Consider the following 15,615-nt stretch of genomic DNA (forward strand, 5'->3'; position numbering starts at 1 on the left):
ATGTATGGCATGTACACTTGGCAGGCTTTTTGCTGAGTCATTAGGGCTGGTGCTTTACCCCGCCTTTACTGGTATTACAAGATTCACAGTCAGTGTTTATGAATAAATTATCCCATTTTATAAATTTCTGGGTGCCATTTTTCTATTTTTATAGAAATTGTATGAGAACCAAACATATTTGTGGGTTAAGCAAAGACTGGTAGTTTGTGGGACCTTGTGGGCAAAATTCAGGATAATGAGAGTTTATTTAAAGCAATGCTGGATTTTGAGCCAACCGTCCAGATGATTTGTCTATGAAGACAAATTCTTCTTGGAATTAATTCCTTCCATGTCTGCAAAGGAAGTGACCTCCGTGTGACTTTCCACCTTCTCTCCTTTTCTTGTAGAGCCTCCTTGGCCATGCACAGGATGAGCCTAGCTCTGGCATACTTTGAAAAGGCCATTGGCAATGTCATCACTGCCAAGGGACATGGCACATCTGATCTGATTAGTCTGTATGAAGAAGTCGCTCAGATTGAGCAGCTGAGGAAGAACCATGAGCAGGCCATCCAGTATTTGCAGCAGGTTGGTTCTTTGGCAAGGTGGCCTTGTTTGAGCCCAGGCCCAGTGGCTTCTCATGACAAAAAGATAAGATTGGTTCTTTATATTAACCCTAACATCTTAAGGGGCAGAATTGGTTCCATGTTGTCTTAGTTAGGGTTTTTGTTGCTGTGAAGAAACATCATGACCACAGCAACTCTTAAAAGGAAAATGTTTAATTGAGGGGACTCACTTAAGTTTCAGAGGGTCGGCGCATTATCATCAGGACAGGAAGCATGGCAGCATGCAAGAAGACGTGGTGCTGGAGGAATAGCTGAGAGTTCTACATCTTGTAGGTAACAGGAAGTTGACTGAGATTCTGATATCCTGAGCATAGGAAGCCTTAAAGCCCACCCCCGTAGGGGATACAGTTCCTCCAACAAGGCTGTACCTACTCTAACAAAGCTATACCTCCTAATAGTGTCACAACCTATGAGATTATGGGGGGCCAATTACATTCAAACGACCACACATGTTAACCTTGACTTTCCTCCAAACAACAGCCTCAAACCTAAAAACCCTGACCAGAGGTCCCTGACTCTAGTGAACATATATGTTCTGGCACCCAACTGGGAAATAACACAGCCTCTCCTAGGCCTCTCCTCTCTGTCAGTGCTAGGAGGAAACCAAACCTAAGTCCAACCCAAAAGGAAAAACACATAGGGGCAGCTGAAGTTGACTTGAAGAAGACAAAAAGGGAAGGCTGGTGACCAAAGTTTGATCCCTGGAACCCATGTGAAAGTGGAAGGGAACAGTAGATTCCACAGAGTAGCCCTCTGACCGCCACACGTGTCTATACATGTATATTTGCTTGCAAAAACAAATAATAGTGACAATAATACATAATAATTTTTAATGCTTGGATCATAGAGAACAGCCCTATTAGGTGTAGTCTTGTTGGATTAGGTGTGACCTTGCTGGACGAAATGTATCACCGAGGAAGTGGGCTTCAAGGTCTCATATATGCTCAAGCCTCACACAGTGTGATTAGATAGTTCACTTCCTGTTGCCTGTGGATCCAGATGTAGGACTCTCAGCTCCTTCTCCAGCACCATGTCTGCCGATATGCCACCATGTTTCCTGCTGTGACAGTAAGGGACTAAACCTCTGACCTGTTTTTTTGGTTTTTTTTTTTTTTTTTTTTTTTTTTTTTTTTTTTGGTTTTTCGAGACAGGGTTTCTCTGTGGTTTTGGAGTCTGTCCTGGAACTAGCTCTTGTAGACCAGGCTGGTCTCGAACTCACAAAGATCCTAAACCTCTGACCTGTAAGCCAGCCCCAGTTAATGTTTTCCATCATAAAAGCTGCTGTTGTCATGGTGTCTGTTCACAAAAATGGTAATCCTAAAATAGGCCTCCTACATAAAACTCATGGTATTTTGTTATATCAGACGCCCTTTAAGATCATTGCAGCTGATATTATTTCCAAATTTAAGGTTAAACAAATAAAGTATATCTCACTTGGAGGTAACTAAACTGACAAATACTCGGGGCAAACCAAAACAAAGGAATATCAAGTCTGTGATATAAAAACCATTTAAGGCACTTCCGTTTAAAATGTGCTTGAACTGTTAAATTCACCTTTCTCTTTTTTGAATAAAACGTGGCAATATTGCTTTTGGCACAGATGTATAGACATGCTGGATTTCGTACATGGGAAAAATAGTAGCACAGCCCCATAGTCTTATGTTGAAACCCATAGAGTTAAGAAAAGGCATGGAGAACGGTTAGACAGCCCAAGATTATAGATACCAGGCAATGGGGAGAAACACGAGAGGATCTGCTTCGGTGCCAGAGTCACTGCCTGCAGGGAAAGACATGAGTTTTTTTTTTTTTTCTTTTAAACACTGCTTGGCCCTTTAGCCCTAGAAGACATGAGTTTTGAATTCAAGGATCTCTTAAAACTGTGGTCAAGGGCTGGAGAGATGGCTCAGAGGTTAAGAGCACTGACTGTTCTTCTAAAGGTTCAATTCCCAGCAACCACATGGTGGCTCACAGCCACCTGTAATTAGATCTGGTGCCCTCTTCTGGCCAGCAAGCATACAGATAGACAGAACACTGTATACATAATAAATAAATAAATCTTAAAAAACAAAACAAAAACAAAAACAGTGGTCAAGCCAGGCAGTGGTGGTGCACATCTTTAATCCCAGCATTCCGGAGGCAGAGCCAAGTGGATCACAGTGTTTGAGGCCAGCCTGGTCTACAGAGGGAGTTCCAGGACAGCCAGGGTTAAACAGAGAAACCCTATCTCAAAAAAACCCAACCAACCAACCAATAAACAAGCAAAAAACTGATCAAATCAGAATGAAGAAAGTAGTAGTCAATGCTTATAGCAACACCAAAAACTAAGAGTTAAAAATTATAGATTGCTTTTATTGTGTGCACTTGAGTATGTATTTCATTTAACCCACAAAGATTTTTAAAGACTGTATCCTTATTTTATCTCCCTTTAAGGATCAGAAAAGTGGAGCACAGTTATATCTAATTCAACTGAAGTTATATGGCTAACGAGTGGCAGCAGAGATTTGAACTCAGATCTGCCCCAGGAGCTTACAGTTAAAGGAACAGTACTGATCTTGTCACGGTTTTCTTTTTCCAGGCCTATTCTATCTGTGTTTCTTCGTTTTCTGAAGTCAGCCCCCAAACGGCTGAGGCAAGTGCTTTACTGGCTAAGGCGTATGCCATGTCCGGAGAATCCCAGCACAGGGGTAGGTAGAAGAGATGACCTTGCATCTACTGTCACTCCCCAGTGACATGAAAAGCAAACTAATGAATGATCCATATATAAATAAGAGACTGTAGGTAGCTACTTCCTAAATCTGAATTTTCATTGAATAATTTTTTTCTTTTTAAGATTTATATATACCCATGGTGTGTGCATTCCATGTATAACAAATTTTCATACTTAACAGTTATAAGAAATTGATATATTTGTAAATATGAGGAATATTTAGCTTTTTATATGAGAAAAACCTCGATTTCAAGAAAATATTTTTCTCAATATTTAATTAAAAATAATATTTATTCTGTGTGTGTGTGCCAATGTGCTTACTATCAAAAGATATGCTTGCATGTGTGAATGCCATGGTGCATTTGTGAAATTCAAAAAAGTCAGTTCTTTTCTTTCACCATGGAGACTTGGGGGTTGGATCCAATCCCAGGTCATCAGGCTTGGAAGCAAGTTCCTTTACCACTGAGTCATCTTGCCAGCGCCCTGCATGCTTCTTTTTAATATTAAAGAAAAGATGTTAAACATGTGCATTGGGGAAAGAAACAGGCTCTTCAAAATAAGGTGCCAGCAAAAATGGATTACCACATGTAAAAGCTTGGGACTCGATCTTATCTCTTAGCCTGTAAGAAAATCAGCTCCAAATGGGATCACCAAACAGAAGATGAGGCTTGAAATTCCCCAAGTGATAGAGACATAAGCAGGGGCCACACTTCATTCTTGGTGCAGTGAGCGCCTTCTGAGCATGACTGCAGGCACTCAGCAAACAACACCAGCAACTAACAAATGAGATTTCACAAAATTCAACTATTGCCCAGCAGAGGAAAATACTGAGGAGGCAGCCTGCAGCCCAGGAAGAGATCTCTGCTAGCTCTACATCTGAGTAATATCTAGAACATAAAAAGAGCCAAAACAAACAAACAAATAAAAACAACCCCGAAAAGTAGTCAATAAATGAGATAATGAAATGAGCCAGCAGTTCTTAGGAGATGAAATGCAAATAACCATGAGGCCTGGTGGTATGGTGGTAGGCGCAGTAGCCTTCCAGATGGCCCGTTGTGGAATATTTTTTAAGGTGTGTTACTTTTGTTTGTGCTCTGGAACATTTGTTTAATGATGCAAAGATGTGTTTGATTAAATAAAATTCACCTGTGGTCCAGAGGTTGCATAAGCAACTAGCAGACAGTTAAGTTGTAGGGAGGAGCTAGGTGGAGAAAGGTCTATAAGGAGGGGCGAGGAAAAGCACCAAGAGGACTTCGTGGGAGATGCGAGGAGGTGAGTTATGTGAGCAGCTTGGTAGTCAGCCTCTCTGGGAAGCAGGATTCTACCTCAACCTTTGAATCTTGCATTCATTAGTGGGAAAGAGATTTAGATAAGTTCTCTTAGTAGGGAAGAGAATTTCCTCAGACTGCGGCTCTTGCGGCCACGCGGCAGAGGGGTACTTGCTGACTTAGATAGCTGTAGCTTAAAAGGCAGCAACCGTTACAAAAGTGGACAACAAGGGCCGATAAACCTGAAGTAATATTCAACATCAGAAACAGTCTGAGAAGAGCACACAGAGGCTAAGTTGAGATTCTATCACCCCAGGCAGAATTCACAGGAAAAGAGCTTGCTAGCCACCCTCCCCCGTTAAATCAGTCAAGTTGGCAAATGTGTATCTACAAGCCTTACAATTAGCTAAATTAAATTCCAGCTAAACTTTTGTCCATCAGAACTGAAAATAAAATATTTGTGGATAAAACTAATAAATCTTGTTATATAGATATAATCAATATCTCTATATAATATATAATAAGTATCTAAAATAGAAAGAACTAAAATTAAAGACTTTCTAAGCACACATAAACATATACAATTGTATATCTACATGTATACATTGTGTATATATATAGATATATATATAAAGATTATATAGAGATATACAATGAAAGAAGCTAGAAATTTTCATTCCAAAAATATCTAAAACCATGTCTGCCAAGTAAACAAACAAGAAAAATGCTGGTGAGAATGTGGACCAGCCGGACAGTGGTGGCACACGCCTTTAATCCTCGCACTCGGGAGGCAGAGGCACGTGGATCTCTGTGAGTTCAAGGCCAGCCTAATTTACAAGAGCTAGTTCCAGGACAGGTGCCAAAGCTACAGAGAAACCTTGTCTCAGAAAAACAAAACCAAAAAACCCAAAACAATACAAAAATTCTCTGAATCAGAGAAAACGGACCAAAGCAAACTCTTAGACAGTGTCAGTGGGAGTGTAAACAGAGACTTGCACATTGGTGTTTATTAACAGTTACATTATGAAACAACCTAGGTGTCCATTCACAGGAATGGATAAAATACACACACAGTGAAATGTTTCCAGCCATAAAGAATGAAGCTATGTCATTTGCAGAAATACATACAGAGGACATAAAATGAGAAACAAAACTGGGTGGGCAGGTGACTTGATGGGCAGGGAGGCTAGCAGGGCACCTTAGTCACATGTCTCACTGCTGCATTACAGTACCTGACGAAGTGACTGGAGGAAGAGTCTCTTTTGGCTAACAGTTCCAGGGAGTACATCCCATCAGAGCAGAGGATGCGTGGTGTAATGGTAGCAATTGGCTTACATTCAGGAAGCAGCACACTGATGAGGGCCCGTTCTCGGCTCCCCGTGTCCTTTTAATTCATCCTGGACCCCAGCCCACAGAGGGACACTGGCCATACTTAAGGCAGGACTTCTCATTCAGCTAATTCCTCACAGACTTGTCCAGAGATTTGTTCCCATGGTGATTCTAAGTAACATAAATTTAACAATCAAGAGTAACACCATATGAGGCATCAAAGGCTTGCATGAAAGAAGCCTTGTGTAACCCAGTACAATAAATAAAAAGTTTTAGAAATTGTATATATTCAAGTTTTATCATTAACTTAAACTTTACCTAGATTAAAACTTTATCCCTACCTGACCACGGTCATCCCTGACATGACCACTTTGGTATAACTGACAGACTCGTGGCTACATTCCATGCCATCACAGCCACCAACGTATTGTCTCTGCAGAAAACAAACGCAGAGGGGGCTGGAGAGATGGCTCAGAGGTTAAGAGCATTGCCTGCTCTTCCAAAGGTCCTGAGTTCAATTCCCAGCAACCACATGGTGGCTCACAACCATCTGTAATGGGATCTGGTGCCCTCTTCTGGCCTGCAGGCATACACACAGACATAATATTGTATACATAATAAATAAATAAATATTAAAAAAGAAAACTAACACAGATATGGAACTTCTAGAATCAGTAAGTTCAAGCTTATCAAGGTCTCCAAATGAAATCAGAGCTGACCTAAATAAGTGTAGCGACATCCTGTGTGTGAAGTAGAAGGTTTAATACAATGAATGGGTCAGCTTTTCTAGAAGCAATCTAAGAACTTAGCATAATTACAGTCATTGTCCCACCAGGACCTTTTATAAATAAAGGTCAGACTCTAGAATCCATCTGGAGAAGTGAAGAAGCTAAAATTGCACATTCACATCTAAAGATGACAAGGCAGAATTTGCTTGTGTCATGCACAAGCTCTGAGCCATGGTCCCTTGTCCTGAATGTTAGAACTAAAGTTAAAGTAGAAAGACAGGCAGAAGAGATCAAACACTGCATAAAAACTAAATGTAACTGGTCACTAATCATGAGAAAAGTATTAACCAAGAAATGAGTAAAAGGTAGCAAGCTGTGGTAGTTCAAATACCCGCAATGTCAAAAGTCAGGCTGATGAGGAGGTAGGACTGTGAGCCTGAGACTAGACTGGCCTACATGGTGGGGAGGGAAAAAAGGGAAGGAGAGAGAGAGAGACAGAGAGAGAGGGATAGAAAGAACTAAAGATAATGCTTTTGCTTTTTCCAACTGAAGTCTTAAATAACCAGTTAAAGTACACCACAGAGCAAATGGCCCTAGCAGATACCCACAGCTATAGTAATAAACATTTCTTGCAGCAACCAATTTAACCTTCTATAAAAACAAACCACATTCTAGGCCACATGTAGTAATAAGGGCGGCAGAGGGGCTGCATCCCCAACACCCCAGCCGCCTGCCCGGCTAGCTTATGCCCCGAAATAATTACACGGACACTGTATTCTTTTAAACACTGCTTGGCCCATTCTCTTCTAGGCTAATTCTCACATATTAATTTAGCCCATTTCTAATCATCTGTGTGTAGCACCTCAAGGTGCGCTTACCGGGGAGATTCTAGCCTATGTCCATCCTGGGTCGGAGCTTCTTAGCGTGCGTCTGCCCAGGAGCCAGGAGCATGGCGTCTCTGCTGAGGCATCTGCTCCGGAGAGCAGAGCTGTGGAGTCTCTGACCTCACTTCCTCTTCCTCCCAGCGTTCTGTCCTGTTTTCTCCTCCCACCTATCCTCTAACCAATAAAATGGGCCAGGGCAGTTCCTTTATTAGCCAATGACCTTCCTCCATCAGCCACAAGTCAAGCCCCACCATACTTTCGTGGATCTATATGATCATATCTCACCCAAACTAGGAAGCAATAGCAAGAAAAGCAGAAACACATGGAGGCTGAACATTGAGTATATCGGGAAAGAATTAAAACCAATTTCTGGAATCAAATGAAAAGTGAAACTACAATTTACCGGAATCTTTGCAATGCACCAAAGGCAGGTTCAGGAGAAATATTTGTACTCAAGGGTCCTTGCATCTAAAACCTGAGACCAGGTGGAGTGGCACGTGTCTTTAATATCAGCACTGGAGGAAGCAGAGCAGATGGATCTTACTGACTTTGAGGCCAGCCTGGTCTACATAGTAAGTTCTAGGACATCCAGGACTATGTGGAGAGACCCTGTCTCTAGTTAATCAATCAATCAATTAATTAAGACAAACCCTGAGTGCTTTCAAATAATACGATGCTGTGCTTCAAAGTCTTATAAGAACCAGAACAATCCAAACTAAAATCTGTAGATGGTAAGAAACAATACATATTAGAGCAGAAATTAAATAAAATTGACATAAAAAGAACAATATAAAGAATCAGTCAAAGGGTTAGTTCTTTGAAAACCAAACAAGAGTCTAAAACCCCTAATCAGACTAAGCAAAAGAAAGAGGAGACCCAGGTTAATAGCAGTGAAGATGAACAGGAAAAAGTTAGTACAGAGTTCATTGAAATCCAAATAATTCCTAGGAAATACTTTGAAAACCTACATTAGAAAATAACAAAAATGCAACAAAAACCCTAGAAAATCCAGAAGAAATGAACAAATTCCTAGGAACATATGTCTTATTAAAATTAAATTAAGAGGACTTATAGACTACTTAGGAATTCCACAATAAAAAATTGAAGCAATAATAAAAAGTGTCCAACAAAGAAAAGCCCAGGACTGGATGAATTCACTGCTGGTAACTAATTCCAAAGCTTCCCAACTGTTACAGAAAATGGAAACATTTGAACATTGCCAAGCTCATGAACGAAGCCAGCATTATCCTGATCCCAAATCTAAATAAGTTTACAACAACCAAAAGGAAAACTACAATTTATGAGATTCTATATGAACAGAGACACAAAAATTTTCAGTAGAATTACTGCAAATCTACTTCAAGGATACATTAAGATTAGGTCAGTTTGAGTCCAGAGAAGAAAGGTTTAATCAAGATATGTAATTGCTATACGGTAAATAAAATACAGTATAAATAGAACACAGAAATCACATGATCATCTCAACCAATGCAGAATAAAACCTTCAAAAAAGTCCAGTGTTAGACAATTATCACATGTACTCACTCATAAGTGGTTTTTAAACATAAGGCAAAGAAAACCAGCCTACAAATCACAATCCCAGAGAACTTAGACAACAATGAAGACACTAAGAGAGACTTACATAGATCTAATGTACATGGGAAGTAGAAAAAGACAAGATCTCCTGAGTAAACTGGGAGCATGGGGATGTAGGGGGAGGGCTAAAGGGGAGAGAAGAGGTAGGGAGGGGAGCAGAGAAAAAAGTAGAGCACAATAAAAATCAATAATAAAAAAAAGTCAGTGTTCCTTTCTGATAAAAGCCTATGAGAACTAAAAATCGAAGGAACATGGTTGAACAAAATAAGTCTATATATGACAAACCCATAGCCACTATTGTACCAAATAGGAGAAACAGTACATTTCCTCAATAACAGTAAATTTTTCAACTATAAAAATTGCCAAATCATATTTCTGTATACATACATACGCTTATGTTATTATATGTCTTTATATATACACATAATTATATATAAACACAAACTATCTAAGTTTTAACTAAAGATATAGTCTTTTAATGTCCCTGGGTGTCTAATATGAGAATTATTTGGGCCTTTTGGATAACAGGGCTATTTGGACGGTTGCCCCTTTCCCCGCACTTGAAATCCATACGTGTGTTTCATCATGAGCCTATCGTCTGATTCGATCTGATCCTGTCTTGATCTTTTGAAAGGTTTTGTGAAACCCGAGGTATGAGCAGACGCAGACTTTAAGCATGATGCCAAAGGGACCCAAGCTGATAATAGACATTTACGAAGGCTTGAGATTTGATTTAAATAATCCTCTCCATTTTTTCAGATGCTGTTGAGATATATTTCACAAGGAGTATTAGTGCATATCAGATACTGGGCTCTGATGACTCTGAGAGTCTCACCACCATTGAAGACTTTTGTACATGGCTTCTCCAAAATGACGAAAATCATGTAAGTTTCCCAAGTTGTAAACATGACTTCTCTGTTGTTTGTTAGATATAGATAGATGGGCCTTGTTTTGTCTCACAGTTCAGAAACTAGAGTTCGCAGAAGTGTCAGATAAAGAACATAGCGGACAATGAGGAATACTGAGAATTCAAGAACAATAGCAGTGGGTTTTTGATCCTACTGCATGTACTGGCTTTGTGGGAGCCTAAGCAGTTTGGATGCTCACCTTACTAGACCTGGATAGAGGTGGGCAGTCCTTGGGCTTCCCACAGGTCAGGGAACCCTGATTGCTCTTCGAGCAGATGAGGGAAAGGGACTTGATCGGGGGAAGGGGAGGGAAATGGGAAGCGGTTGCGGGGACGAGGCAGAAATCCTTAATAAATAAATAAATTAAAAAATAAAAAAAAATAAAAAAAAACTGGTGTCACACACAGGACTGTTGCAGCTTATGATATTGATAAAATAGTTTGCTTTTGTTGTAATACGTGAAGTCCTTCATATCCAGTACATTTCAAGTTCTACCTAGCCAATACCTTTGGATCTAACTGCTGGTTTCTTTTTTCATGGTTGTGTTTCCCTTTCAGTCTGACCTTCATCGCTTACTAGACACAACCTCATCTTCACATTTAACTTCTGTAAAGTGAGGTGCTGTCTTCGTTATGAGTTCTAGAGCCGAGATGGAACACCAAGTCCATATACAGCACTGGGAAGGAAAGGACTTATTTCAGCTCACAGTTCGACAACACAGGCCATCACTGAGGGAAGTTAGGGCAGAAACCTATGTAGGACAAACTTGGAGCTGATGCAGAGGCCATGGAGGAGTACTGCTTACTGGCTTGCTCCCCATGGCTTGCTCAGCCTTTCTTCCACCCAAGACCACCGGACCAGGGATGATACCACCCACAATGGACTGGGCCCTCCCCCATCAATCCATAATAAAATGACCCACAGCTGATTTATAGATGTATTTTTCTCTATTGAGGTTCCCTCCTCTCCAACTTGTGTCCAGCTAATATTAAAAATAACCAGCACAGTTACTGACATTTTTATTTAATGACCCCATTAGTCTAAGTCATTTGCTTAGAAAGATATGACCTAAGCTCTATGTATTTGAATGCAGTGAGAATTGTGTTATGAGATTCTATATGACTTTGAGTTGACCAAACCAATCTTATACTTCCTCAGACAAGTGGGGACACTTGACACTTGGAGAGATTTGACATGATCTTCTCTGTCATATAACAACTAGTTTAAAAATGAATTTATAAGCATAGGGTTAAGAATTTGTTTCTTTTTATTAATAAAAGCTTATTTTATGCCACATAAAAGTACTTTTACAACTAATGATGTTTTTACTAACTAGTATTTATAAAAATGAAAGAAACATAGTTAGTGACTGTGACATTTTCTAATGTCAGAAGGTTAATTTTGAATCTCGGTGCCATAAAATAATCTCAGCTCTATAATTTTACTTTCAATGATGAGTTTTTAGCCTTTAATAGCTTATCTTTTTTATTTTTGAAACAGTCTTAGTTTACACACCAATCCTAGTTCCCTCTCCCTCCTGTCCTGCCACTCCTTCCACCTTCGACCTACCCCATGCCCCATCCACTCCTCAGAGAGGGTAAGGCCTCCCAGGGGAAGTCAACAAAGTCTGCCACCTCACTTGAGGCAGGACTAAGGCCCTCCACACTGTATCTATGCTGAGCAAGGTGTCCATCCTTAGGTAATGGGCTTCAAAGAGCTTATTCTTGTTATGTGATGGTGCAACGAACATCAAGATCTTGTTTTCTCTTTTTAGGCCACCAACCAGCTCCCAAATCACGACACAGAGACATAGTATTAGTTATGAGTGCTCAGCCTGGTTCAGGCTCATTTCTTGCCTGCTCTTACAACTTAACCAGTTTTTCTTCATCTACATTTTGCCTCCGGACTTTTTACTTTCCTTTCTGCATGGTTCTACTCCATGTCGACTGCCTGGTGGCTACTTTACTGGGCCAGGGTGTCTCCCTCTTTTTCTCCCTCATTCTCTCTTCTTCTTCTCTTGTTCTTTTTAGCCTAGATTTCTCCTCCTGTTTATTCTCTCTGCCTGACAGCCCCACCTATCCTTATGCTGCCTAGCTATTGGCCATTCAGTTTTTTATTAGAACAATAAGGTGCCTTAGGCAGACAAGGTGAAACAAACACAACACATCTTTACATAGTTAAACGGATGCAGCATAAACAAATATAACACATCTTTGCCCAATTAAAATAATATTCCACAACAATCTTGTTCATAATAAAATTGTACACACGAAGTGCTTCACAGCCCTCCTCTTCTTTTTTTAATTTTTATTTTTTTAATTTTTTTCCATGATATTTATTGAGCTCTACATTTTTCTCTGCTCCCCTCTTTGCCTCTCCCCTCCCCCTCCAATCCACCCCCAAGGTCCCCATGCTCCCAGTTTACTCAGGAGATCTTGTCTTTTTATACTTTCTACTTCTCATGTAGATTATATCTATGTAAATCTCTCTTAGTGTCCATATTGTTGTCTAAGTTCTCTGGGATTGTGGTTTGTAGGCTGACTTTCTTTGCTTAATGTTTAAAAACCACTTATGAGTAAGTACATGTGATAATTGTTTTTCTGTGTCTGGGTTACCTCACTCAAAATAATGTTTCCTAGTTTCATCCATTTTCCTGCAAAATTCAAGCTGTTGTTATTTTTTTCTGCTGTGTAGTACTCCATTGTGTAAATGTACCACATTCTTTTTTATCCATTCTTTGATGGAGGGGCATTTAGGTTGTTTCCAGGTTCTGGCTATGACAAACAATGCTGCTATGAACATAGTTGAGCACATGTCCTTGTGGCACAATTGAGCATTCTTTGAATATATACCCAAAAGTGGTATTACTGAGTCTTGCAGAAGGTTGTTTCCTAATTTTCTGAGAAATCGCCACACTGACATCCAAAGGGGCTGTACCAGCTTGCATTCCCACCAGCAATGAAGACGTGTTCCCTTTTCCCCACAACCTCTCCAGCATAAATTGTCATCAGTGGTTTTGATCTTGGCCATTCTTACAGGTGTAAGATGGAATCTCAGAGTTGTTTTGATTTGCATTTCTCTGATGACTAAGGATGTTCATAGCCCTCCTCTTCTAAAACCATGTGCTCTCTAGAATAACGAGCTCTTGGAAACAGACAAAAAAGGCCTTGAGTGCAAGTGAGTTCTAATCTGCTCTAAAGCAGGACTGTGGATCAATGGCTCCGCCTTCTAGAAAGGAGGCTCCCTGAGGGCAGGAATTGTTCTCTACTTTGTTCACTGCTCTGCACCCAGTGTGGCAAACAGTACCTAGCACGTAGTATGTGCTCAACAACTAGTTCATGAGGTTGCTTTTGTGTAGTTTGATTGCACATCTTCTGCTTTGAAAACGAAAAAAAAACAAAAAAAAAAAAAGAAAAGGAATTCTTTTTTTCTTTTCTTTTTTTTTTTTTTTTTTTTTTTTTGATTTTTCGAGACAGGGTTTCTCTGTAGCTTTTGGTTCCTGTCCTGGAACTAGCTCTTGTAGACCAGGCTGGCCTCGAACTCACAGAGATCCGCCTGCCTCTGCCTCCCGAGTGCTGGGATTAAAGGCGTGCGCCACCACCGCCCGGCGAAAAGGAATTCTTTAGCCTACTTCCAAGCCAGGTGTGAGTTATAGGCTCCTTGTAGAGTACCAGAACAGAAGGAAAATTTCCACGACCTAAGGCAGGCCACAGATGAAAAGCACATGCTGGTATCAGAGTCTGTGGGGGGGAAACTGGAAGCTTTTCCTCTGAGTGTTATAGAGTAGGGACAGAACAAGAAGGTCCACTCTCAACACTTCCTTTTAGTGTGCTAAAAGTAAAAAGAAACAAAAAAAGTATTCAAAATAGAAAAAAAACTGAATTATCTCTTCAGAATGATGAAATGTTACCTAAAGATCGCTCTCTCTCTCTCTCTCTCTCTCTCTCTCTCTCTCTCTCTCTCTCTCACACACACACACACACACACACACACCACACACACACACACACACACACCTAGTAAGTTCAATGATTTTAGAAAAGATAAAAAAACACAAAAATGGGTTTTGTATCTATGCACTATTAACAGAAAATCTGAAAAGTAAAGAAAATCCCATTTATATGAGTATAAAAAAGAGGACATACTTAGAAATAAATTTACTTAGGTAGGTAAATTATTTTTGAATACTGAGAAAAATAAATGGAGATATCTTTCAACTATTTCTACACTTTCTTATTCTGAAAAATGCAAAAGCATGGAGTTTTGAGATTCCTGAACTATTGGCATTATTTGCTGAAAAGTAGTAGTTGTTATCCTTAAAAATGTATCATTCAACAACCCCTAAGACTCAGGGAGCATTACAAGCCTTGCAAGAGAGGAAATAGAAAGATTGTAAGAGCCAGAGGACCAGGAGGACTGCCGTGAGGTGTTTCTCTGGTCAGAACATGCAAGTTGCACCCTTGAACTCCCAACAATAAAACCCGCACAAGACCATACCAGTGGACGTACCAACCAGGGGAACATTCACAAGGTGCATGCCCAGATGAAGACCTACAGGCAGTCGGTGACTGAAGAGGGAGGGAGAACCAAGTTTTCTTCAGGGGTGAACCCCCTAATACGTTGTCAAGCCTACATGGTGAACTCTAAACCCATATACATATGGAAGAGGTCGTGAACTTGAGAAGGGAATGTGTGTGGGAGAGCGGCTGTGGGAAGAAGTTGGAGAGAAGAGAATGAAGGGTAGAAATGAGGTAAATATAGCATACTCATGTTTGAAATTCTCAAAACTATTAAGATATTAAAATATGTAAACTGTTTGGTTCCATACAGCACATAAAAATGATGATTATATGTTCAACTTCGTACTAAAGAAATGTTCTGTTTATATATTCTAAAATGGGTATTTAGGCAGTGCCATACATAATTCATGAGAGTACAGCAGGAACTGAATAGCTAAACCTCTTCACTCTTCCTAAATAATACATGTTTACAAGTAGATATGCTTAGAATATATAAAGAAATGCAAACACTAGACTCACAAGGCGAGCATGAAGAAAAGTACACAATGACCTGAACAAGCAGTCCTCTAAAGAAGTACAGATACCCAATAAATGTGTATTAAAGTGGCTAATGTCTGTGGCCGTCAGAGAACCGCAAATTAAGTCCTCATTGAAATTCCATCTCACCTGAGTGAGAATGGCTAGAAAATCAAGAAATTTCTAGAAATTAAGAGAACAGATGGCGGCAAATGCTGGCAGTGATACGTTGAAGGAGGAACCGTTTTGTCTACTGTTGGTAGAAATCAGTGTAGCGGCATCTCAAAAATGTAAAATTAAAACTGCCGCACAATCCAGCCATTTGCCCAGAAGTGGTCGACCTGTCCCACTACAGAGATACTTGCATATCTGCCTGCATTGCTGTTTGTTTCACAATAGCAAGGACGTGCACTCAGCCTGAATAGCCACCGAGTATGGATGGATGTGTGGTACAGTTAGATTTAATCAGTGGGTAAAGACAGATGTTGGGAGGCAGAAACCGGTGGATCTCTGCGAGTTCAAGTCCAGCCTGGTCTACAAAGTGAGTTCCAGACAGT

At 40.2% G+C, this 15,615-nt stretch overlaps 1 protein-coding gene across 1 annotated transcript in view; it reads left to right on the plus strand.

Moving 5' to 3' along the window:
* Ttc23l (tetratricopeptide repeat domain 23 like) overlaps positions 1 to 15,615 on the plus strand; it is a 53,122-nt gene that overhangs the window by 21,102 nt on the left and 16,405 nt on the right. Inside the window, exons 7-9 of the mRNA XM_041631273.1 lie at positions 387 to 564; positions 3,178 to 3,286; positions 9,874 to 9,998. Of these exons, the coding sequence (XP_041487207.1) occupies positions 387 to 564; positions 3,178 to 3,286; positions 9,874 to 9,998 (412 nt within the window). The remainder of the gene's footprint in view (positions 1 to 386; positions 565 to 3,177; positions 3,287 to 9,873; positions 9,999 to 15,615) is intronic.

Source organism: Microtus oregoni, unplaced genomic scaffold (assembly GCF_018167655.1).
Source record: "Microtus oregoni isolate MIOR12 unplaced genomic scaffold, Mior012 000036F_ref0000092, whole genome shotgun sequence".
NCBI lineage: Eukaryota > Metazoa > Chordata > Mammalia > Rodentia > Cricetidae > Microtus > Microtus oregoni.